The sequence below is a fragment of the Dermacentor silvarum genome, chromosome 3, assembly GCF_013339745.2.
Source record: "Dermacentor silvarum isolate Dsil-2018 chromosome 3, BIME_Dsil_1.4, whole genome shotgun sequence".
Taxonomy (NCBI): domain Eukaryota; kingdom Metazoa; phylum Arthropoda; class Arachnida; order Ixodida; family Ixodidae; genus Dermacentor; species Dermacentor silvarum.
Genome location: NC_051156.1, coordinates 66490553 through 66517432, shown reverse-complemented (window position 1 = coordinate 66517432; position 26880 = coordinate 66490553). Strand labels below are relative to the sequence as shown.

Genomic DNA, 26880 nt, shown 5'->3' with positions numbered 1-26880 from the left:
CTAAGTTCACGAATGCACTTGTTTGGACTTGATCGTGAATGATCGAGTTCGTTGGAATAATGATAAAGCGCCTATGCTACTGAAGATGTTTGCGCCTGAATTTTGTTCATGTAATCAGAAATCCCAACTTGTCTGTGTCAATGGGAAGTAAACTAGGCCCTTCACTGTAGCTTAACCAAGCGTTCTGCGTAAGTCTATTCAGCGTAAGTGCAAAAGTGAGTGCATACTTCACAGCATCACTTGTATTTTACCGGTTGAGCGTGGTACCCCTTATGCGCATTGCTCTCTTTCATCGGGCTTGCATGCAATTCAGTTTTTTCATATTTTGTTTAAATCCTTATAGGGCATTTCTCGGGATCAAACCAGGTTGTGGCGCAAAATCAACTGTGAAAACACCGGGTCAGAAACAGCTGCTTAACCTTTACCATAGGATCATAAAAGCGGCATTGTATAATGGCGTTTTCTTTTTTTTTTGCCTCAAACAACTTTTTGTAATTGTGAAAATTAAAGTGAATTCTGGCGTAGTGAGAGCGGCACACCGCGAAGATTTTCATGCTCCAGAACTTATACTTTGTGTTCATTTTCTACCCACAGCTCAAGCATCTTGCCGTTCTCCATGGTGTACTTCAATATGAAAACTGTAGCCTCAAATGCATATTTTTCTTCAACACCGCCAGCAAGCCAGTTATAATCTACCTCCTTCCTTAAATAATACATTCGTTGGTCAGCAGCATTTCTGCTACTGCATACGTCACTCGTTAGTATTCGAGAATGAGCTGCTTGTCCATGCTTCTATAGCGGTTAGCACGTAGGGCGTACTTACCGAGCTTGCTTTCCACTGTTCGTGTGTATATCGCAGGGCCCAAAAAAATTCAGAGCCCTTCCCCTCGCCAGTAAATGGGGTAAGCGTAACTTGTGTCACGACGACGCTGTCGCAGGCGTCCCGTTTCTTTTGCCCTAAACTCAGGGTCCGTAGCTCTTCGCTGCCGTTTCGCCTCGGCTTCGGAAGCCCTTACGCTAGAATCGGCACGTCGATGGCGATCAAATATACGAGCAAAATGATGGCAAATATACATTAATGTTTGCATTAACCGTTGTTTGGTTTTATTGCCAGTCACATTTTTCAAGGTGTTTTCAATTTTTCTTGTTCAGCTCAAATGCATAACTAGTGAAGTGTGAAGTTTCTGTTAAAACAAGAAGACTCGGCAGCAAGGGTTATGAAGGACACTTTCCGAGTAAGCGGAATACTCAAATAATGATGAATAATAAATGTAGCAGGCTCTTTTTTATAGAACAGCATCGTAGGAGAATTTAGAGAACAACTGCTAAAATTGTAAGTAAGACGGGATGTCATTGTAGAGCGTTCAAATTAAATTAGAGAAGCCCGAATTCTTTAAGGGCAATTCCTGTAAATGGCCTGATATTATGATGCCCTAGAATGCCCATTAAGACTTCTGTATATTTTTTACGAAATTCCTTTATAGATTGTTGCAGAAAGAAAGCAGGCCCACGAGTGTAGAATAATGTATATTTACAAGCGATGTCAATGGCGTTCAGGCAACGGCCAGAGTCTTCGTCATCCTCTGTTTAGTGTCCCCTTCTTCTTTACCTTCACCGTAACATCACCCTCCCGGTGGGGTTAGCTCCGTCCCAGTGCAGGTTATAGAGCCTATCCTAATGTGGAGACATAGGGCTTGAACCTGGCGACGTGAACAACATCGCTGGTGACGTTGGGAGGCACTGAAGGCTAACCGACTGGGGCGATCTCGTATGTCACGTCGGACAGTTGTTGTAAGATCTGGTATGGACCAGAGTAACGGGAAAGGAGTTTCTCCGACAAGCTGACGCGACGTGAAGGCGTCCAGAGAAGGACAAGACAACCAGGTGAAAAATGGTGGTTTCGGTGCCGAAGGTTGTAGCGTCGCTTTTGAGAAGCTTGCGACACTGTGAGGCGATGACGGGCGACCTCTCGGGCCTGGGCGGGAAATGAAACTACAGACCTTTGTGCTTTTTACGGGCAATTGCTGTAATTATAACAGCGCGTCATTTCAGTATTGTGAAATGAAATTGCGGACGCCCGTCCACTTTACGGGAAATAGTTGGCAGCCAATTCTGTCGGGAAATGTCTAGTAAATATAACGGCGTATTTTTTCGAGAGCAGTGACGGAATAAACGCCCTCCATGAGAATCTTTCCAAATGTTTAATATATTTGGCGGGGTGTTTATGTTTGTGTGGTCATTAAGTTCCTGCTAGCGACGAAAATTGTGTCCCACCAGAGCTCGGGGCAGTTCGTGACTGGGATAAGCAACTGGCCATAGCCAAGTTATCAAGGACCGCAGCCCAGGATATCGATTTGTCATGTATGGCGAAGCCCACATATTTATGAACGAGAGTTACTATTACGCTAGCAGAATTACATCATTCGCAGCTTGTTTGAGAGTAGCACTGCTGACGTGCGCAAGTGTGAGGCCGCGGGTTCTTTCAAGGATTGCGGGCTTTCTTTTTAAAACAGGGAAAAGGTGCTAGAGGATAGGGCGGCGCCCACAACCCAAGCACATGTTTAGGTACGTGTTCTAAAAGCCTCGTGTTCGCATATTGCCGTGTAAATATAAAGAAGAAACAATTGGCTCATAATTTCTAATTAGTAATAATGGGCCCGAAAGATACAGGAGCTCCTTTGGGTATCTGCTAACAATAAATTACCAGATTCAACTGCATAGCAGGTTTTGTTTGTTTGAAAACCTGATGCACTTTGTCTAGGACGCCCTGCACATAGCAATATTTTTTTTTGTATGTTTGGTGTCCAGGCTATTGCAATTTTAAAGTCCTGATGCTAAGCAGGAGTCCAACTGCAACCTGGTATAAGCGTACGAGAATCATAATTTACTCATTTAACATCATACAGCTTAAGAAATGAGAGTGGAATGCCTGCAGGTGGAATTTTACTACGACGATTTGGGGCCTTTAGCTTCAAATTTACTTTTATTCAGTTTCCTTTGTGTTCTAAGCTACAGGCATGCAACGTAATCGTCATTACTCTGCTTCACAGGCACGCTGAGTATCTCGTCTTACGTCCGCCCAAAGTTCCATGACGTCGCACCCTTGGGTCTTCTCCTTTATCGTGGCCTCCATGCGTCGCAGCAGCTCTGCCGTGAAGTGGTCCTTCCAACCACCCATCTTCGCGTTTCTAACAAAGTTGTAGAGCTTGGTGTTGCCTCCGTGCACACGCTTAGAAGAGGCATCTACATCTTTCAACAGCTTGTCAACGTGAGGGTCCGGATGTGCGTTTAAGTTTAAGACCATCACGTTTCGCATGCTCTCGGCAGAGCTTGCCTGGAGGATCACGTCCATGCGCCTCTGGTGCACGTCACCGTCTTCTTCCAACATAGCGCCGTAACGATCTCCGATGAAGCGAGCCAAGCGAAGCACTGCACCTCGCGTGTCCGTGATAAGTTCTTCGTAAGTAAGGAATAACACATTGGGTTCCTTAATCAGAGAGTATCCGGCCATCACGTGCTCAAAGTAGTCGCCGTATGCAATGTCACCCGTCAAGAAGGCCTCGAAGAAGTCGTCGAAGCTGCCGTCTTCGAACCGGTAGCTGCTCAAGTCTTTTACCTGCAAATGCCCAAGTTTGCAAAATGTTATGGTAAGCGCGGCAAAGAAGCATCAGTACACGTGCATATGTATTGTAACTGGTGTCGCTAAGGCAGGTTTCACACGACAGTCAAGGGGGGAAATCACGATTTTGCGAGATGCCTTGCCGGCGCCACCTATCCCCGGGGAGAGGGGACCTTCTATCGGGACGGAACAAATGATCTGCGCTTGGCGGGGGAGACGGCGGAATTTCTTGCTGGTGTCAGGGAACCTTGACCAAGTTGTACTAAAATAGGACCTAGAATAGTGTCGCAATCACTCGTTGTTTTGGTTGGCAGGCCTGTCACATTGCGAAGGCGCGTCGCACGTGTTCCACTGCGATGACCAAATTAAGCGACGATGCCAGTTTTGTATTTTTCCCCTAGTCAAACAATTCCTGTTCATTTGGGACACTATACATATGAAGCGTAGGAAAAGGTGAAATTGTAGAAGAGCGGTGTCGAGAGTAGAAGCCGTCAGACTAGTCCGCTATCACTGTGCCCCTTCGCCGGTCGCACGGCTCCTGCAAGTGGGGGACGCCTACGGCGGCGGTTGCCGTCGCTAGACTCCACCCGTGTCCCCCGAGAAAATATCCCTCGTGTGAATACCCTTTAAGGAGCAGGGATATGCGCAGCATCCGTATATAACGAAAAGCGTGCGTCATCAAAACGTGCTGCCCTCGCCCAGTGCGAACTTCTCCGATCGCAGCCTCGATTTAAAATACTAGCCTTTATTTCCGTCTGTCCATTTGGCGGTTGTCTGTCCAGTGTAAACTAGTCAGCGTCAAGTTGGTCATCATCATCATCATCACCCTAAATTATGGCCACTGCAGGACGAAGGCATCTTCCTGCGATCTCCAATTACCCCTGTCTTGCTCTAGCTGATTCCAACTTGCGCCTGCAAATTTCCTAACTTCATCACCCCGCCTATTTTTCTGCCGTCCTTGACTGCGCTTTCCTTCCCTTGGTATCCATTCTGTAACCCTAATGGTCCACCGGTTATCCATCCTACGCATTACATGGCCTGCCCAGCTCCATTTTTTGCTCTTAATGTCAGCTAGAATATCGGCTATCCGCGTTTACTCTCTGATCCACACCACTCTCTTCCTGTCTGTTAACGTTAGGCCTAACATTTTTCATTCCCTCACTCTTTGTGCAGTCCTTAATTGTTCTCAAGATTCTTTGTTAACCTCCAAGTTTCTGCCCCATATGTTAGCACTGGTACAATGCAATGATTGTACACTTTTTAACGACAGTGGTAAGCTCCCAGTCAGGATTTGGCAATGCCTGCCGTATGCACTCCAACCCAATTTTATTCTTCTGTAAATTTTTTTTCATGACCAGGGTCCCGTGTGAGTATTTGACCTAGATAAACGTACTCCTTTACAGACTCTAGAGGCTGACATGGGCTAGATGTTGTCAACATGGTCTGGATTATACTGGCCCGCTAAGCGAGCTTTCTGTTATGGAATGGCGTTTGCAATTGCCCAGGAGCGTTCTTACTTTGTTTATTTGGACGCGTCACCCCTCCATACGGTGACACGGCCATTGCTTGCCTCAGCTGCCTCCGTTGCCACCATGTTTACAATGGATGTGCACGAAGCCCGGTGCGGCTCCACGAGCCTGTGTTTCGGAGGATATCGTAGGTGACTGGGAAGACGACACAAAGGTTTGGCCACAGCTTCCGAGTACAACTAATCAATTTAGAAGGTCATTACGCCTTAAGTTTATTTACCCTGTAACTCTAATTTTACACCGGTGATCTACCCTACAGGATAGATGGACAGGACACGTAATACATAGGGCACCAAACCGGTGGACCATTAGAGTTACAGAAGGGGTGCCAAAGGAGGGGTAGCGCTGTCGAAGATGGCCCAAAATTAGGTCGGGTGATGAACTTGAGAAATTCGCAGGCGCAAGTTGGAATCAACTCACGCAAGACGCCCTTGCGGTAATTGGAGACCGCCGGGAGAGGCCTTCCTCCAGCAGTGGACGTAAAAGTAGGCTGGTGATGACGCCTTGTCCAAACGGCGTATATGTTGCTCGTACTAAAATCGGGCCTAGAAATGTATTCCACGCTGTCCAAACTTCCGGCTTATTATTTAAATCAGGATCAGTGTGTTTGGCTCTTCGTTCTTCATTTGGCTAACACTTTGAGCCAGCGGCTTGTCACGTTTCTGACTAACTGAAGTTTCTCGGTGCGGTCACTGGCTGATTGGTTATTTTCTGCATAATAGCTCGTGGGTCTGCTCAATTGCGACATATTTGTTTTTGCTTCCAACGGGCTTGGAAGGTAGATGTTGAGTACCTTGCAACAGCTTGTAGCAAAGACGTATTATCGCTAGTCACTCGCTTATATACAGGGAGTCCCAGCCAACGTTAGCCAAGCGCCTTAAAATACTAAACTATAGAATATACGAGGACGCATTCGATGGTATTCGAATTTCTTTTAATAATTGAACAATCCATAATTAGATGCTATTAATTAACGAACTTTTCATTACTGAATTGATGGCGCAAAATGTCATAGAAAAGTAATAATTGTGTTTTGAAACACCCGATTCATTTGTTTTCGGTATGCTATGTCGCGCCTAATTATTTTTACCGCGTTATAAAGAAAACGCGCAAAATATGAAAATAGCCGCATGATTACGTGGGCCGCGCGCCGCCACTCCAGCGGTCCCAGGGGTCATTCAGAAGAATTAACTCTGTTCAATGCCTGGCTCGGCTGCCACTTGAAAGTGGCGAGACATCGGTATCGGCGTTGGTCACCGCGAACTGCTCCTAATGCGTGAAGCGCGAAGCCAATGCAGTGCGCAGCGACATTGAGGAGGAGGAAGGCATTGAGCAGAGTTAATTCTTCCGAGCAACGCTTGGGGCAGCTGGTGTCGCGGCGCGCGCATTCATCCGGCTATGTTCATATTTCGCGCGATTTCTTTATAACGTGGAAAAAATTATTACGCGAAACATAGCACTCTGAAACGGCTGATTTGGCGGTTTTGAAACACAATTATTACTTTTCTGTAGAAGTTCGCGCGCTTCATTCAGTAATTAAAAATGTCAATATTGTCACGTAGTAGTGACGCTGAAGAAAACAGTCGTAAAACTGTGTACGACGAAACTGGTTGTTTATTGGGCGAACCTGTGCCCACAAAATCAAGGTACACTCAAAGCACAACGATAGCGGCGAACACAGTCGGCGATCGTCGGAAATCTGATCAGCGGCGAAACGCGTCGGTTTTTATACCTGAGTCATCGAAGGTTCTAGATTAATCCCTGATGCCCGCGTGTCTTCCAGAAAGTTCTAGACAATTCGCCTCAGTCATGCAATCAGATAACAGAAGCGTCGGTGAAAACAGGCAATGGAAAGAAGCATCGATAACGTTCTAGAAACTTCCGATACAGGCGCGTCCTGCGCCGAGCGATGACGTTTAACATTTGTTAGCCGGTGGAAAGCGGGCACCGGTGAAAGATAAACATGTATACGTGTCAATACCCTCCCCTTAAAAAGCATCGTCCCGATGCTACAAACAAATGTGAAAGCGTAAACAAAACCACGCGTAATAAAGAGAAAAAAAATAAAGTAACAAAGTACCTAAGTTCGTCAGCGGGCGTAGAAAGGCTTAAGACGCACCACATGGATGACTTCGGGTCGTGCGCGGCGCCGCTGTGATTGCGAAATGCCGTCTGGCACGACCTCATAGTCCAGTGCACCAATACGTCGGATGATCTTATATGGTCCGAAATAGCGACGTAAGAGTTTCTCGCTAAGTCCTCGTCGGCGTATCGGAGTCCAGACCCAAACACGGTCTCCGGGCTGGTACTCGACGTAGCGTCGTCGAAGATTGTAGTGTCGGCTGTCGGTTCTCTGCTGGTTCTTGATGCGCAGGCGGGCGAGCTGTCGACCTTCTTCGGCACGCTGCAAATAGGTGGCAACGTCGAGATTTTCTTCGTGGGCGACATCCGGTAGCATGGCGTCAAGCGTCGTTGCCGGTTTCCTTCCGTAGACCAGGTTGAACGGCGCCATGTGCGTCGTTTCTTGCATGGCCGTGTTGTATGCGAAGGTCACCTACGGAAGGATGGCATCCCACGTCTTGTGTTCGACGTCGACGTACATTGCCAGCATGTCGGCGATGGTCTTATTTAGGCGCTCGGTGAGGCCATTCGTCTGCGGGTGGTAGGCGGTGGTCCGGCGATGGCTTGTCTGGCTGTAGCGTAGGATGGCTTGAGTTAGTTCAGCCGTGAAGGCCGTACCTCTGTCGGTGATGAGGACTTCCGGGGCACCGTGACGCAGGAGGATGTTCTCAACGAAGAATCGGGCTACCTCGTCGGCACTGCCTTTGGGCAAGGCTTTTGTTTCGGCGTAGCGGGTGAGGTAGTCCGTAGCTACGATGATCCATTTATTCCCGGACGTCGACGTCGGAAAAGGCCCCAGTAAGTCCATCCCGATCTGCTGGAACGGTCGGCGAGGTGGCTCGATCGGCTGTAGAAGCCCGGCTGGCCTTGTCGGCGGTGTTTTGCGTCGCTGACAGTCTCGGCATGTCCTTACGTAACGGGCGACGTCAGGAGAGAGGCGAGGCCAGTAGTATTTTTCTTGTATCCTCGCGAGAGTGCGCGAAAAACCGAGATGTCCAGCCGTTGGGTCGTCATGGAGAGCTTGCAGAACCTCTGGACGCAATGCTGAGGGTACCACGAGGAGGTAGTTGGCTCGGAGAGGCGAGAAGTTCTTCTTTAGGAGAATGTCGTTTTGCAAGAAGAACGACGCCAATCCTCGCCTGAACGCCTTCGGCACAATGACGGTCTTGCCTTCCAGGTAGTCTACAAGGCTCCTTAGTTCCGGGTCGGCTCGCTGTTGTTCGGCGAATTCGTCGGCACTGATGGGTCCCAAGAAAGTGTCGTCATCCTGGTCGTCTTGTGGCGGCGGTTCGACGGGGGCGCGAGACAAACAATCGGCGTCAGTGTGCTTTCGCCCGGATTTGTAAACGACGGTGATGTCGAATGCTTGAAGTCTCAGGCTCCATCGTGCGAGGCGACCTGAAGGATCCTTCAAGTTAGCTAGCCAACACAAGGCGTGGTGGTCGCTTACAACTTTAAAGGGCCTGCCATAGAGGTAGGGGCGAAACTTTGATGTAGCCCAGATGATGGCGAGGCACTCCTTTTCTGTTGTGGAATAATTTGCTTCCGCCTTCGATAGCGACCGGCTAGCGTAACTTACAACCCTTTCTAGTCCGTTAGTCCTCTGCACAAGCACGGCGCCGAGTCCTACGCTGCTTGCGTCGGTGTGGACTTCGGTATCGGCATTTTCGTCGAAATGCGCAAGTATTGGCGGCGATTGCAGGCGTCGCTTCAGTTCTTCAAATGCTTCGACTTGCGGCGTCTCCCACTTGAACTCGACGTCGGCCTTCGTGAGATACGTCAGTGGCTCAGCGATCCGTGAAAAATTCTTGACGAAGCGCCTGTAATAGGCGCACAGTCCAAGAAATCTACGCACTGCCTTCTTGTCAGCGGGCGGCAGGAAAGTTGGAGATGGCCGCAGTTTTCTGAGGGTCGGGGCGCACTCCTGACTTGTTGATGACGTGGCCCAAAAACAAGAGCTCCTCATATGCGAAGCGGCACTTTTCTGGCTTCAACGTGAGTCCGGAGGTCTTGATTGCTTGAAGAACTGTTTCAAGGCGCCGGAGGTGTTCCTCGAAGCTTGAGGCAAACACAACGACGTCGTCCAAATAGACGAGGCAAGTCTGCCACTTCAAGCCTGCCAGTACTGTATCCATGACACGTTGGAAAGTGGCAGGCGCCGAGCAAAGACCAAACGGCATGACCTTGAACTCGAACAGTCCGTCTGGTGTTATAAACGCAGTCTTCTCCCGGTCCCTCTCGTCGACTTCGATTTGCCAGTAGCCGGTTTTGAGGTCCATCGACGAAAAATACTTTGCGTTGTAGAGTCGATCCAAGGCGTCGTCAATACGTGGGAGGGGGTATACGTCCTTCTTCGTGATTTTGTTGAGGCGACGATAATCGACGCAGAAACGTAGGGTTCCATCCTTCTTCTTCACTAACACCACGGGGGACGCCCACGGACTCTTGGACGGCTGGATGATGTCATCGCGTAGCATTTCGTCGACTTGTTGCCTTATGGCCTCGCGTTCGCGCGCCGAAACTCGGTACGGGCTCTGACGGAGTGGCCGGACATTTTCGTCGGTTATGATGCGGTGCTTGGCGACAGGTGTTTGTCGAACTTTTGACGACGACGAGAAGCAGTCCTCGTATTGCAGGAGCAGAGCCTTTAGTTGTTCTTTCTTGTGCCTGGGAAGGTTCTGATTGACGTCGAAAGTTGGTTCAGGTACTATAGTCGTCGTTGCAGGTGCACTGGAATCCGTGAAGGCGAACGCACTGCTGGCTTGTACTATTTCGTCGATGTAGGCGACCATGGTGCCTTTGTTAATGTGCTTGTATTCGGGGCTGAAGTTCGTGAGCATCACCCTTGCTTTCCCTGCACGTAGCTCAGCTATGCCTCTAGCGACGCAAATTTCACGGTCGAGCAGTAAGTGATGATCGCCCTCGATGACGCCCTCCATGTCTGCAGGCACTTCGGTACCGACGGAAATCATTACGCTGGAGCGAGGCGGAACGGTGACTTGTTCTTCAAGCACATTCAAGGCATGGTAACTTATGCTTGTATCCGGTGGTATCGCGTTGTGCGTTGAAAGCGTTATCGACTTGGACCTTAAGTCGATGACTGCACCGTGTTGATTTAGAAAGTCCATGCCTAGGATGACATCCCTGGAGCAGTGCTGCAGGATTACGAAGCTCGCCGGGTAAGTGCGGCTGTTTACCGTGACTCGCGCTGTGCAGATTCCAGTCGGCGTTATTAGGTGGCCTCCCGCTGTCCGGATATCGGGTCCTTGCCAGGCTGTTTTCACCTTCTTCAACTTGGTGGCGAACGGGCCACTGAAGACGGAATAGTCGGCTCCAGTGTCGACGAGAGCGGTGACGTTATGGCCATCGATGAGCACGTCTAGATCGGTAGACCGGCGTCTGGCGTTGCGGTTAATTCGTGGCGTCGGATCACGGCTCCGTCGGCTTGCTCTGCTGCTGCTACGTCGCGTCGGAAGGTCTTCTTTCGGCGGCGAAGTGCTGTCAAGGCTGTTGCTAGGCGGCGTGCTGATATCTCGTCGTGATGAATCGCGAATCGTCGTCGTCGGCGGCGTCGGAGGATCTTCGGAATTGCGTCGTACAGCAACCGCACCTCCATCGGTTGCTGCCTTTAGTTTCCCGGGTAAGGGCTGGGAGATCGGCCCCGGGTGGGACCGTTGTACTGACGGCGATGCGGCGAGATGTAGCGGCCTGGTGACGGCGAGCGTGAGGATCGTCGTGGTTGCCACTGGGCTCCAGCGAGGTAGTCGGCGATGTCGCGCGGTCGTTCACCTCGATCGGGACGCGGCGCGTTGACGGGGAACCCTCGTAGGCCCATTTCGCGGTATGGGCATCGGCGGTAAACATGGCCGGCTTCCCCGCAGTGATAGCAGAGCGGGCGGTGGTCGGGGGCGCGCCAAATGTCCGTCTTCCTCTGGTAGCTGCGCTGGGCGACGGGCGGGCGTGCTGGCGGCGGCGGCGGCGGTGGACGACGGAACTGCGGCGTTACGGGGCCCTGGCGCGAGCGCGGAGGGGGGCCTTGACGACGGGCGACGGCGGCGTAGGTCAGCGCTTCCGGCTGGGGTTGCGGCGATTGTGGCTGCACATCGGGAACTCCAAGTGAGCGCTGAACTTCGTCTTTGACGACGTCGGCGATAGATGCCACGTGAGGCTGCGACCTGGGAAAGAGCTTATGCAGCTCCTCGCGAACGACCGCTCTGATGGTCTCGCGCAGGTCGTCGGCGCCTAGCGCTTGAGCGTCGGCGTAGTTGGTCAGGGCACGGCGGTTGTATTGCCTGACGCGCATTTCAAGCGTCTTCTCGATCGTTGTAGCCTCGGAAAGAAATTCGGCGACAGTCTTGGGCGGGTTGCGCATCAATCCGGCGAATAGTTGGTCTTTGACACCCCGCATCAAGAACCGAACTTTCTTTTCTTCAGACATGTCGGGGTCGGCGTGGCGGAAGAGGCGAGTCATCTCCTCCGTGAAGATCGCGATGTTCTCGTTCGGCAACTGCACTCTGGTTTCTAAGAGAACCTCTGCCCTCTCCTTTCGTACGACACTCGTGAAGGTCCTCACGAAGTTTTCACGAAAAAGGTCCCACGTAACCAGGGTGGTCTCTCTGTTCTCAAACCACGTCCGAGCAGCGTCATCCAACGAAAAATAGACATGGCGTAGCTTGTCGTCGTCGCTCCATTTGTTGAACGTCGCGGTCCGCTCGTATGTCTCCAGCCAGGTTTCAGGGTCTTCAGCCGATGATCCACGGAAGGTCGGGGGCTCCCGAGGTTGTTGCAGCAGGATGGGGGATGCTGGGGCTGCCATTGAGGTCGTTGACTTGGCCTTGATCGCTGTGGTCTTCTCGGGAAGAAGTCCGTACTCCGGCAGAAGTCCTTGCTGCCTACGGCTAGCTCGCTGGTCCTTGGTGACGTTGGCGTTGTCCTCCGGTTTCGGGCTTGGATCGCGGCTTTGCGGGGGCGTTCGCTGCATGAACGCACTAGCACCTCCACCAGATGTCACGTAGTAGTGACGCTGAAGAAAACAGTCGTAAAACTGTGTACGACGAAACTGGTTGTTTATTGGGCGAACCTGTGCCCACAAAATCAAGGTACACTCAAAGCACAACGATAGCGGCGAACACAGTCGGCGATCGTCGGAAATCTGATCAGCGGCGAAACGCGTCGGTTTTTATACCTGAGTCATCGAAGGTTCTAGATTAATCCCTGATGCCCGCGTGTCTTCCAGAAAGTTCTAGACAATTCGCCTCAGTCATGCAATCAGATAACAGAAGCGTCGGTGAAAACAGGCAATGGAAAGAAGCATCGATAACGTTCTAGAAACTTCCGATACAGGCGCGTCCTGCGCCGAGCGATGACGTTTAACATTTGTTAGCCGGTGGAAAGCGGGCACCGGTGAAAGATAAACATGTATACGTGTCAATATTTAATCTCCTTTAATTATAGACAGTTAAATTATAAAAAAAACATCCTCCTGGTGCGGTGCGTCACGGAATACTATTGGTTGCGGCCTCGTATGTTTTATATTTTATTTTTTAGAGCTTGGCTAACGTTAGCCGGGACGCGTATTTCCAATTGCTAGTAGATACAGCGCTCGACCGTTGGCGCCACGCTGCGCCGCTCGCGCGTACCATGTTTCTAGCCACCGCCGTTGGAACGGAGGAGGCGTTGACGGAGAATACGCTGGGCTGGTGGTGACTAGCCTGCTGTTGGGATCGGTGGTATTATAAACGCATCACTGTTTTGATGATCCAAATATAATCTCACTATCAGGGAGGGAGCAGTCTACCTGACTGGAGCAGTATTCTTTTATTTGGGGTGTTGCTACGCTGCGCTCCGCAACACCCCAACGACCGCCGCTTCGCGTCGGCGCCCGGCATCACGGCTGCCGCCGTGGCACCGGGGTTCAAACGACCGCGCTGGCAAACAGAGAGGGGAAAAAAGGAACGCGTGATGTTAAGAAAAAAAAAATTCCAGCCAGGGTACGCATGATCCCGAAGCGAGCGCCGTAACCACTCCGCCATACAGCCACGCTTCAAAGGGTTGCATTCATGCGAATTATATGATTGATTTCGAGCGCCCTTGGCGAAAGAAATCACCTAGAAACGCGGTACGCGCGAGCGGCGCAGCGTGGCGCCAGCGGTCGAACGCTGTATCAGCTATAGCAATTGGAGTGTTGCAGCCGGGACTGTCTGTGAAACGCCACAATGCGTGTCGCTTCGAACGTTCGTGTGTTGTCGGTGCAGTGTTTCCGCGTATTGATTCAAGTGTGCGCTCATTCAAGTATTTTTATACGCAGGTGATAGAGTGGCCATAAGTTTGCGCATGGGTTGGAGTGGTTGTGTTTAGATAACGTGCGAGAAATTTACAATGCCAGGAAGCGGCGCTACTCCCTTTGTCGCAGTGTAACGAGCAGTACTCACTATAACTGACGCTCTGGAGTTGAAGTTCATTCTTTGGAGGTTAGCGACACACCGCTGGCGGACGTGTAATTTTTTTTTAATTCTATACGAAAGCTGTGCAACACAGACAGTCGTTATATAGCAGTGGTCCGTGGACTTGGACTTGTTTCATTTTTGCCGCTAGCTGCTGCACACGTCTTCCCTCTACATTTCCACATTGCTCAGCCTGAATGCAGGACGGTGCATTAGTGAACACCAAGTTGCATTTTCGAAAGCCGATTCCACCGTAGCAGGGCAGAAGCGGTAATGGTTTCGTATTCGTGCGCCTTCACTGAAGCAACGTGTGGCATGCCGCAGTTTCTCTAGATCAAGCTTCTCCACAAGAAGGGCCATGTTTCCGACCAACGGTAGGCACCGTAGATATATTCTATAGGCCGTATGGCGCCATCGCGAAGGTTCCGCCCACATTCGCCGCCTCCGCTTCCACGTGAGGATGCCGCCTTGCATGCCATGCAATATAATACGGAAACTTAACTGTTACGAAATACTTGGCGCATAATCAATAAGCTGGTTTCGGAATCCAACTTTCGCCTTTTACTGCAGTGGCCCAATTCTTGCGGCAGTTTTCATTAACAGGGAACTTATGAAAACTGAGCACTCTTGCGTGTTTTGGCGCAACGCAGCTCGTTGGCATATTTCATTTTCTTCGAGTTTAAAACCATAGAATAAGGACCGCACACATGGAACGTCACCCACACCTGCGAGGCATCGCTACAGAGGTAGGCGCGTCAGCTCGGCGGCGGAGTGCCGAGAGTGCGAGTCACTCACGACGACAGCGCCACCGCATGATCGTGACGTGGAGCCGTCGTTATGGTCTATTGCACAATCTACGTATCGCCACAGCTCATATGCAGAGCGCTATCTTTTTTCTCAAACGCTTTCTTTTCAATAGAAGCTTTCTCCTCACTCTTTTCGGGCTGCGATATACCGTCACATAGCAGCTTCCCATATGCGGCTACTATTGGCCAATAGCTGAGATTAATCAAGAAGGGTGATCGGAATCCGTGCGGTTCTTCCTACTGTCATTGTGCGTATTTATTGACGTAGTTCAAGAAACAGTGCAATCTATAGGAATTACGTCCTTCCCGAAGTATAACAACTCTCGTAGTATCGCCGACTGTCGTCTGATAATGCTCTGCCACGCCTGCCCGCGCAGAAATGAAACTTTGGCCACACTTCTTATCAGTGTCATATAGAATAGTTTTGAGCGCGTACTGAACTAGCCTCGACTCACACGAAATTTAACGTCAGACCAGACGTACTTTTGCCAGTGAGCGCTCACTCCTGGCCGTGCCCGGCTAGGCGCCTTGGCATTGAGCTATTGCGGAAAATGCATGATTTAGGAGCGGCTACTATCCCTTGGTCATGCTGGTGGAGGACAAAGGTGGTCCGCCCCATCGCCATCCTTGTCGAAGCTCGTTTTATTAGTAAGCCTTTCAACACGTCTCCGGAGTACGGCATCCATCGCTTAGCCGATGCGTGCGCTGCCGACGAACTCGCACGAGCGAACATGAAGATGATTTGTTCGACGCTCGCAAATTGTGCGCGCACTGGGTGCACGTCAAAAAAATTTAGGTGGTCAAAATTAATCCGGAGTCACCCCTGCGGCGTACCGCATAATCAGAACGTGGTTTCGGCGCATAAAGCCCCAGAATTAATGTTTTTTTTAATTGTGTGATTTTCATAGAAGTAAGTGCGAAAGGAAATGTGCTACGCATGTCACACGGTGCGAGAGCGGTCGCGCGTGGTCGTCTAGTACACAGTAGCACAGCACACGGATGAGCTACCGTGAACTCAACTATAGGTTGAAGGATAGCCTCTCAATGTGGCGCGTGGTACGCGCCAAAATTCGCAAGTATTGAAGTCCTTGTAAACACCAAAATAAAATTTCATTTGCGCGCCGCAGTGACGTTTAGTAGGCGGAGCGCTGTAGGCGCAACCCCACTGCGGCGTAGCCTTCGCAGTGTAAGGCATTGAATAAGGAACGGGAGAACCGCTAAGGAGATCACAGGCGGTTTTTGATTGTCAATAACTGTGCTTTCGTTTAGTATTTGCTGCAATTTCTTGCTGCAGAGTAGTTCCGAAATAGTCTGCTTTAACGTGAAATGCATTTCTCGACTACTACAAAAATCTCACAGTTTCGCCCGAAAGGCGAAGCATCGATTTCGTTAGCAAAATAGCAGAGAGTCATATGAAGTAAGGGTAGTACTTTTATTGGCCGTACCAACTTGTAAAGATTCACTTGCTAAGTAAATTAACAAGCATAGGGTCAGCGCGCACAGCGAACATGAACACATTACACTCGATGACCACACTCACACTCGATGACATCACACTGACTGCCAAAGCGCTGGCATGAGGAAACGCGGACACTCGCTGTGGAAACGCTGGCGTGAGGAAACGCGGGCAGCAGCAGCGAGCGAAGTGGCATTCGTGTTGCCTATCGCTTGAACGCAAACTGAGAGCCAAGAACACACAGCACGCACAAAGCTACGAGCCGCCGACGCACTTAGACTCTGTCCCCAACGCAGGTCGCTCTGAAGCTACGGTCACGCGACCACGCGCCACCGCCACGTACGCTGTTGTAGCCAGAGTAGAATGCCATCCCCCTCCCTCCCCTCCCCTAATCCAATGCCTCGCAACTTTGGGTGCCTCGCGTGTGATGGCAGACGGCGCGCTTCCTGCTCGAATTGCTCGCTTTCGCGTGGTCCAGATTGAGCCGCGATCGTCGGCTCCCCTCGCACGATTTCACTCACACATACAGCGGAGGGCACGCGGCGACGGCTTTATCGCCCTTGGTCTTTATACGGAATCTCACAGTGACGGTGACGGCAGAAATGTGCCTGGAGTGCCCATATTCACCATTTTCACGCAGCAGTTTGCTCTAGAGATACGAGATGGCGCTTACGGCGGCGCGCCATATGTCTCCTAAGCGACCGCGCACTGAATACGAAACCATTACCGCTTCTACCTTGATTCTGTGCGATCAGCTGTCGGAAATGCAACTGCGTTTTCGCTGACGAACTGTGCTCCATTCACGCTGGTTTGAATCATGTGTATCGGAAAGGTGTGCAGTAGTTGGCTGCAAAAATAGTGACTGGCATATTAATGAATGTAATGAATACGTGGGGCCAAGTTCGCGGACCGTTGCTGCAACAGTCCATACGTGTTTCCGACACTTCGAGATCTACGGCTTTCCTCGAGGATACACAAATTTGCTCATCCACGAGCGTTGTATTGCTAACCTTCAAAGAAAGCCCCGGTACGTCGGCAAGAGTAGAATGCCATCCCCCTCCCTCCCCTCCCCTAATCCAATGCCTCGCAACTCTGCAACTCTGGAATAGCGCAAAAAATGAGAAGCAACAGGGTAAGAAAGTTATTCTTCTGCATGACAAGCTGAGCGTCGACGGTGAGCTCTTTACCTGGGATGAAATTAGCAACACGAGAATCAAAACGCACAGTCAGCAAAGGAGAGCTAATAAAGAATGATGCCAACCGCTCTGTAATAAGGATCTACGAATCATTAACATAAATGTACGCAGCATCCTGAATAAAACCGCCGAACTTGAAGCTGTACTTCTAAGTAACTCCCCCCACATAGTCGTGATTACTGAAACTTGGTTGCACGATGCCATTGATGATGCAGACATTTTTCCACCATTGTATAAAGTATTCCATCGTGATAGGCCGACACGTGGAGGGGCAGTGGCTGTTCTGGTGAAAAACACTATATCTGCCTTTTTAACCCGCCAAATCGATAATCATGAAAGCGTCACATTAAAAGTGTCATGTTGGGAGCGATCTTTTATGCTTTTTGCTGTGTATCGTGCACCCGACTCGCCTTCTGTGTTTTTGCGTCAACTATGTGAGCACGTGGCTTCATTTAAAGATGGAAAATATATTTTGGCTGGGGACTTTAATCTACCAGGTGTTGACTGGAATCAGCCGTTTTCTAACCATGAAATGAGCTCGCATGTCGCATACCTGACTGATATAATGCTTACGGCTGACGTCCAACAAGTAGTTGATCAGCCTATCCCGCATTCAAGGCAACTGCGCTTCCACGCTTGACCTTATTTTTATCAGCCGTTGTATTAAAGATTACTCTGTGTCTGTGCAGACTGGTCTATCCGATCATGAAATGGTGCTTCTTTCATGCTCTCTTGGGGCGTGCAAAACCCAGCCTCTTGTTTCTATAATGACCAAAGACTTTTCGCGGGCAAACGATGAAAGTGTCCTTGACTTTCTTGACTTGCACATCGGTAGCTTTCAAGGCACAGACGCTGCTGATCTTTGGGAACGGTTTAAACATTTGTGCAGATACAGCCTTGAAAACTTTGTTCCAAACAAAATTAAGAAAACACACCGTAAAACCCTTGGATTACAAGTAGTATATTGCAGCTAAAAAGAAAAATTAAAAGGCTTAAACGACAGTGCGCCAGCAAGAGCACAGTACAGAATAATCAGAAAATTCTAAACCAAGCTATCAGTAGCGCGAAGCAGCACTACTTTAATCACACGCTGCCTAGTTTCATTTCTGGTTCACCACAATAGTTCTGGCAATTTCTTTCGAAAAGTAAGAAGTCGATCGACCGCATTATACAGGATGACGTTGTCATCGTTGATAAACAAGACATTGCTGAAAAGTTCAATGCCTATTTTTACGGTGTCTTTTCTAACCCTGCTGAACCCTTACACCAGAATCATGTCAGTTATGACGAAACAAATCTTGTATCATTATCCTGTGTTATATCAATGTTACTAAACCTTAAGGCAAAGCATCGCCTGGCCCTGACAATATACCCAATCTTTACCTTCGCCGATATGCAGAGATGCTCGCTCCATATCTAGTAGTTATTTTTAACAAATCATTGACGACAGCTATCATTCCTGAGGACTGGAGGACGGCAAGAATTGTACCAGTGTTAAAGAAGGGCGACTCTGCATTGCTAACGAATTATAGACCGATATCTTTAACCGCGTCTTGCTGTAAGCTCCTTGAACATATTATCGCAACTTATATTACGAAATTTCTTAATGATAACAGTGTACTGTCTCCATTTCAGCATGGTTTTAGGAAAGGTCTTTCCACAACAACTCAACTAACCACAGTCATACATAATTTTGCCTCTATTCTAGATAAATCAGGCCAGGTAGACGTAATATTTTTAGATTTTAGGAAGGCTTTTGATCTTGTTTGCCACACAAAACTAATTTTAAAGTTAAAAACCATAGGACTACCAGAGTTCATCGTTGCTTGGGTTTCCGCATACCTTGCAAACCGCACACAGTTTGTGAGTATTGACAATCATTTTTCACGACATTTGCCTGTCGTGAAAAACTCAGGAGTCCCACAAGGAAGCGTACTATGCCCGCTTTTGTTTCTCATATACATCAACGACATTGTCAAGGTCATAAATGAACCAGTTCAGATTAGACTTTTTGCAGATGATTGCTTGCTTTTTAATGAAATTAAATCTCCGGATGATCAAGCCTTGCTGAATACTAACCTTCAAAACATACATACATGGTGTCAAGAGTGGGAAATGCAACTTAACGCTGACAAAACGGTTTTCATGAATATGAGTAGAAAAAAAAAACATTTTACTTTTTTCGTATAGTCTCCCTTCAAAACAGCTAACGAAGGTCCCTCACTACAAGTACCTCGGCGTCACAATAACTAGTACACTCAGTTGGAATACCCATATTTCGAACATTTGCACATCCGCCTTCCGTAAACTATGCTTTTTGCGACATAAGTTAAAACAAACACCACCTAGTGTCAAACTACTCGCATATTCATCCTTTATAAGACCCAAACTCGAATACGCATCCATTGCCTGGGACCCTCATACGAAAAAGAATGTCGAAGCATTGGAGATGATCCAACGAAAATCAGTTAGATTTATTTATTCTAAATACCGCCAAACTGACTCTCCGACTCAACTAATGAATCTTTATGGCATAAAATCATTGCAATTACGAACAAAAATTGACAGAATAAAATTTCTCTTTCATTTGAAGAATCGTCAATTGCTACTCCCCCCTGAGCCATACGTGACATCACTGGTGTCACGAACTACAAGGCATCGACATGAAGAATCACTAACCCCATACAGCACCAAAACTAATCTATTCAAGTTTTCATTCTTCCCGCGCACAATTAACGAGTGGAACTCGCTGCCAGTATCATCAGAGCAAAGTATAAAAATAATTGAAATTCTTCAGGATTGATGTTGATTATTTCACTTATACTCCTTTTTGTGTGAATATTGAGATATTCAATGTATTAATGCTTTCGTGCTTTCCTGTACAAATTAAACACTGTATGAACTACACTTTATGTAAATGTGACTTTGTATTGCCTTCACGTGTACACTTTTGCCCCTCCTGCTAGGGCCCAAGTCAGGCCTGCAGTATTTTGTAAATAAATAAATAAATAAATAAATAAATAAATAAATAAAGAGTGAGTACAGCTCGTTAAACAATGAAAACGGGCGTTGCGCCGCTCCCTGTCATAATAGGTTTCGCGCACAGTATATACACACATCTACACCAACCAGCACGGTAACTTACACCCACTCTTTCGTCAACGTGTCAAAAATAAGCGAATGGGCGCACACTTGAATACATGGACACTATATACGCACAATAAATGACGGTAATACAGCGATAGCGCACGAATGGTCGAAGCTGAATGTTTCATGATGGCCCACAAGAGTAAGCGAGTTACTAGCGGTAATACACATTTGCTACAAGGTGTTACAATGTGCAGAACAGCTACGTTTCAAGCCTTGTGCGCAGGAAGAACAAATTTAACGGAACTGAGCACACTCACGAGCAATTAAGGAGAAAATGATCAGAGAGTGACCGCGCCGAGGAACTACTGAGTCAGAAACGTGACAAGCCGCTGCTTCAAAATATTTTCCAAATAAAGAACAAAGACCAAAACACGCTAATCCTGATTCAATTCATGAGCTGAAAGTTTGGATAGCTTCGAATACATATTTAGCCCCGCTTTTAGAGCAATCACCATATACGGTGCTCGCGCCGTTTGGACATAGCTTAATAAGCTCCAAAACGCTCTTGCATGTTCTCTGAAACTGCGGCCAAAGCTCCGCTGTCGTCCACCCCGTCACCATCTACGATATCTCCCGAAACAGATGTTTGCTAAGCCTCACAGGCGTCATACACATCCATTGTAAACACGGAGGTAACGGAGGCAGTTGAGGCAAGCAATGGACGCGTCACCACGTGATCGAACATGGCAGCGCCCACGGGATCGTCGCGAAAAGGGTGAATAGTTGCTATCGCAATACAGTGGTTCAGGACCCGTTTAACACACGCCAGGTGGAATTTTCAGAGGCATCTACAAACGCGCAGATCATCTACCCTCTAATTTTTCTTTAGTTTCCCTTTTACACTTCTCCAGTAAAGGGCAGATAACAGGAGATATCATCTTGTTTACCTCCATTTCTTTCCATTACTTGTATCTCTCTCCTTTCAGCTCATTACGCTGTGACGATGAAATTCGACAACTGGAGTCTAGTTTAGCCAAAGGGATCTTCTCTTCTTGAACGAAACTTCAAAGATTTAATTTCTAATTATGATTTCTAACCTATAAGAGGCAACATACTAAAATAAAATACTTGAGCATGAGCATTTTACTGATAAAAATGGAGTAATCTATCAACGACAGGGATTAGCAGTCTTCAAGCACAAGCGGTCATTTATGTTATGGCTGGTTGGTGGAGAATCTTCACTTTCTCAGCAGTTATTAAGAATGGTTTAGCTAAAGCGCATGAAAACATTCGGAAGAGACGCTTACTTAAGACAGCCCACGTGTGAGAATGCGAAAGCATTCTAGTCACATTGGTGAAACCTTTAGTCAGCCAGATGGCAATGACCTAACTTGTGCAATCACGCACGCACTAGGCACACTTTTACTCAGCCAGAACCGTGAGACGTGCTCGTCTCGCATCCCGGAGGTCCGGGTTCGATTCCCACGTCGACAGAATTGTACCAAGTTTTCTTTTCCAGACCATTATTCTAATTTGTTTACAGGGACCTCCTTGAGAAATTTGACGTCAGTCCGGGCATTTTTCGTGTCTTTTTTATTCTTTGCACCGTCGGCCATTTTTGGTACAATCGGTCCGTTATGCCGCCGACGGCGACGGCGGATTTCCGCGTAATGGGGAATCTTGTCACGAAAATACACTTGAAGATGTCCGCAGCGTCGGCCAGACACACAGCTGGACAAGATGGCGTGGATACACTTAAGCCTGCGTCCGCAGTCTCTACTTTTTCAGCGAACAGGCCCATCAGATCATTATCTGGAATGTGACCGGTGCTGAACACGGGCCGAATGGGAGTACCTTAAATTCGTACAGTCCATCCGGGGTAACAAAGACAGTTTTTTCACGACCTCGTTCATCAACTTCGATTTGCCAATATCAACTCTTCAGATCTATGGATGAGAAGTTCCTGGTTTGCCGCAGTCGGTCTAATGAATCATCGACCCGCGGAAGCGGATAAACGTCTTTTCTTGTGACGTTATTGAACTCAGCATGGAGCCGAAGCGTTCCTTTTTTCTTTTTCACGAGGACCACAGGCGGTTACCAAGGGCTTCGGCATGGTTGTATGACGTCATTGTCGAGCATTTCTTTGTCTTCTGGATTAATCATGTCGCGCTCTTTCGCCGAAATGCGGTAAGGCAATTGTTGTATAGCAAGAGAATCGTCATACATGACTATGCGGTGTCTGGTGATGGGCGCCTGGCGTACCTTAGAAGATGCGAACCACTCCTTGAACCGAAGTAGCAATTCGCGCCGCGCTTTCTGCTTGTCGTCCGAAAGGTCGGAATTGATGTCGATATTGCTTAGTGTCAGGGCTGGGCTGTCTATTGTCGTCGACGCAAAGCATTCAGAAACGTCTCCTATGGGTTTAGCGAAAGCGATAGCAGTGCGGCGAAATAGGTGACGACGTTCCTGGCTGCTGAAATTCGTCACGAGGAGCACAGAACGTGCACCTCGAAGCATAATGAGACTGCGGGCTGCACATGCACCATGATTCAGCATAAGAGAGAAATTGCCGTCTGCAACAGCTTCGCCTTCACGTACATTGTCGCACACGACCGCTACCAGGACACGTGTGGTAACGTTACACTGTCGGCGCGAAACTCAAGGCCCGTTACGACGGCAATTGTAGCGGCTGTTCGTTGCTCTTTCTGTCGAAAACGTCACGGTACACTTCCGGATGTCTATAATGGCTCGAATTTCTCGCAGAACGTCAACGCCAAAGATCAGGTCTCGAGAAAAAACGCGGAGTATAAGCCAGCTGGCTGGAAGCGAAGACCTACGAATTTATACTCTGACCTTGCACATGCCCAGTGGTGTTACAATATGCCCGACAGCCGTACGAATTTGCGTTCCAGGCCAAGCCGCGATAACCTTTCTAAGTGCCGTCGCTAGCTTTCCGCACAAGATTGAGTAGTCGGCGCCCGTGTCCAATAACACACAAACGTGGAGGCCATCGAGCCCAACAGTTATGTCTAGCGAGAGTCTGTCATTGAGTTCAGCTGCTGTCAACGTTGAATCGTGTTGAATACACCTGGCTTTTGTCGATGGGAGGTCTTCGGAAGGGCGATTATCAGCGGCCTCACCCCTGAAGGTCACTGTTCTTTGTTTTCCCGGCAAGGGCTTGGCGACCGTCCCTGCCCTGCCATTGGAGGGCTTCTAGGAGCTGTGGAAGATCACCTGGGGTACGGCGAGCGCGAGTGCTGCCGCGGGAACTGTGGTATATTCTGCTTGTTTAAGTATTTCTCAATCGCCCTAGGCGTTTGCCGTATCTGGGCCTTTGTGAATCCGCGGCAAAACCTTGCAGTCCGAGGCGGCTGTATGGGCACTCGCGGTACACATGACCGTTTTCTCCACAATGATAGCAGAGAGGCTTGCTGTCCGGTGTACGCCAGACGTCAGATTTCCTTTGGAGCGGGCACCAATCCTCCATACGTTGGATCGGTTGCACTTATGGAAGCGGGACGTATGACGTGGTGCGGACGAAATGCGTCGGAGCGGGGACAGGGACTCGCCCCTAAACTTCCGCATGATGCACACTACATCTGTCAATGGCGGCGTATTGCTGCTTGGAACGGGAGCGTGGATCGCTTGCTTAACTTGATTTCTCAAGAGAGCCGAAATGGAAACCAGCGTGGGTTGAGGCGGGCAGCAGAGCCGTTGAAGCTCATCATGCACCAAAGAGCGGATAAGGTCCCGAAGAATGTCCACGTTTCCAAACGCAATCGCGCCCGTCGGTGATGCAGCGTTTGCTTGCCTGTCATGCGGAGCTGAGCGCTGGTGCGTCGGTGAAGTAGCGTTCACTTGCCTGTCATACATAGCACTGCTGTAGCATCCTTTCCATCGTGTCAAGAATTCTGCCACGGCCTTCGGCGGGTTTCTTACTAGGCCAGCAAATAGCCGTTCTTTAACTCCACGCATCAAATGGCGCAGCTTCTTTTCCTCTGACGTGGTTGGATCCACCCGACGAAAGAGGCGCGTCATATCCTCGACGTACGACGTCACGCTCTCATTCGGCAGATGGATGCGGGAGTGGAACAACCGTTCGGCTCGTTCGCGGCAATCAGCATTGATGTAGGTCTCCACCGATGCACGGCGAAACTCGAGCCACGATTTGATGAGCCTTTCTCGGTTCTCGTATCAAATGCGAGCACCGTCCTCCAAGCTGCAGTACACGTTTCTCAACTTCGCCTCGTCGCTTCATTCGTTGATCTCTCCAACGCGCTCAAAGCGGGCCAACCAGTATTGTACATCTTCGAAAATATCCGCGTAGAACACTTTCGGCACTAGTAGATTCTGCAGCAGGTACCGACTTTCCGTTGTGGTCGTATCTTGCATAACAGTCGGTAGAGACGTCGAAGTTCCTTCCATAGCGGTCCGCGGGGGCACCGACGTTGTTTAGGAGAGATGATCACGCTGCGGAGGCAATCCACGGATTCGCCTGCTAGCCGGGTGGACAGGTGTGTTCACTAGAATAGGGATGATACTCCTGCTACCAGAAGGGGTTTGTGGCATAGCATGAACCGTACCCTGCACTTCCACCACTTTTCTTACGAAAATACACTTGAAGATGTGCAAAGCGTCGGCGAGACAGACAGCTGGACACGATGGCGTGGATACACTGAAGCATGCGTCCTCAGTATTTACTTCCTCTTTCTCAGCGCCCGCATCTTGCAGAGCACGCGTCCCAGTCCTAACTTATTTCTTGGCGCTAGCTTGTGACACCTAGTGGCAATATAATGCTATCGAATTAAAAAAAGTCCCGTTATTTAGATAGGCATGCGTGTAAATATACAGCGCCGCATGTGACATCCCCAATGAACTCCGTGACGGAAATGCACCGAAGCAACGCCGATGAGCAAAAAGAATAGTACGGAGGGGTACGCGTAATACTTCGAAAACATTTGTCGTGGTTGAACGCAGTTAAACGAAGTTTCTCGAGCGATAGCACGGTTTTGTGTCCTTTGGGAAACCGCGCAGACGCTGCCCGGCGTCAGCGACTACCGCATCTACAATTGCAATACAACACAGAGACACTGTTCAGCGCGGCAGCAGCAGCGAGCGAATTGTTGCTGTTGTTGTTGCCTCAAAACAATGCTGCGAATTGACCTTCATGCTGCGTCTCGCTTCAATGCGAACTAAGCACCGAAAGCACAGCGCATACTAAGCTACCAGCACTCGGCACACTCTGTACACATCGCAGATGGCTTTCAAGATATGGGCGCCCACGCGGCGTTCGGACCAACCGCCGGTAGCGGAAGGCTAAGTTCCAGTTTCAGCATGGCTGAGCTTGAAAGTCAGAACCAGGCGGGAACCAGGATCCAGTAAGGAACCAGTAAGGAACCAGTAGGGAACCAGGATCCGTAAGGAACCAGGCGTTTTCTTGGTTTGTACCGGAAATAGTAAAGCTATCGCTCTGAAATAGGTGTGTGGCTAGAGAAGAGAAGAGCAAACGCTGGCAGTCATTTCCAGCTGAATTTCGTTGATCAGGGAACGGCCTATATATAGAACATCAAAGGTACGAGGTTTATTGAACATGTCATTGCAAAGAAGTATCAATACCGACATGCAGAAGCACGCGCTATATTGACCTGGCAATTATCCAATTTTCATACTGGTCTTTTCGAAATGTAGCTCCCTATTTTTTTGCACCTTCCTATATTACCACGTATCCGCGATAACATGTTTTCTCTGCCATGCTCGAGTGCACTTCCCTTCACTTTGTGGCCATTAAGCAACTCTAATAGACAACTGGCTATCTGCCTTACTCATTAGGTATCCCGCACAAATGAATGTAGGTTTCTCACGTGGTGGTAAAGTGAGACGCAGACGTCCCAGGGGTTCCGCGCAACGTAGACGTACTTGGCGTCCGGGTTGAGCTGCTCCCTACGTAGGGCAAGGTGGGTACACAGCGTCCGCACTGGTGTGCTCGCCGTGTAGCTTTCGGCGTCGGCCCGGTACTCCACAAAAGGAGCGGCTTCGCTGAACTCTTCGTACGTTCTTAAGGGATCGCCCTCCCTCAGTATGAGCTGCGTGATGTACTGCACCCAATGTGTTCCGCTCTTCGGGTACGAAATCTGCAAAAGGTCTCCCTTCTTGGCCACGAAGGCTAGAGCTCGCCTGAGATCTTCCGGGCGAGCGAATGGGCATCGCGGTACGCCATCGATGATCTGGTAATAAGGTTTTCGATGAACTAAGTGCATCTCGTCTCTGTCGTGGGCTTCTGGGGCTGTTTTAAATGGAGAAAAAAAAGGATATAAACTCCTGATCAGTGATTGTACCTTTTACAATGCGCTTTTATTTATTTATTTATTCACTATCAGTTGCAAATGCTGGTGATAACAACACTATGTCGCAGGCTTCCCTATAGGCATAACATGTTAACTGAATAATGATGATTGGGAGCTAAAGTTAGGCATTTCGGCTATATAGCAGTTTGCCAAACGCAAGGCAGTCACTTCCTATAAAAAGAAGGCGCAAGAAATGAAATCTGTCACATTCTTCATATTATGACAGATACAGGGTTTCTAAACTATCATGCACCATGATTGAAAAATATGCAAATG

General features: G+C 49.0%; 1 protein-coding gene across 1 annotated transcript; it reads right to left on the bottom strand.

The window, feature by feature from the left end:
* Positions 1-3034: 3034 nt before the first annotated feature.
* On the bottom strand, positions 3035-26517 carry LOC119444448 (3-alpha-hydroxysteroid sulfotransferase). The gene is made up of 2 exons (XM_037708849.1): positions 26122-26517; positions 3035-3616 (listed from the first exon to the last, which is right to left on the bottom strand). The coding sequence occupies exons 1-2, from the start codon at positions 26515-26517 to the stop codon at positions 3035-3037; spliced, it is 978 nt and encodes a 325-aa protein (XP_037564777.1).
* Positions 26518-26880: the final 363 nt, after the last annotated feature.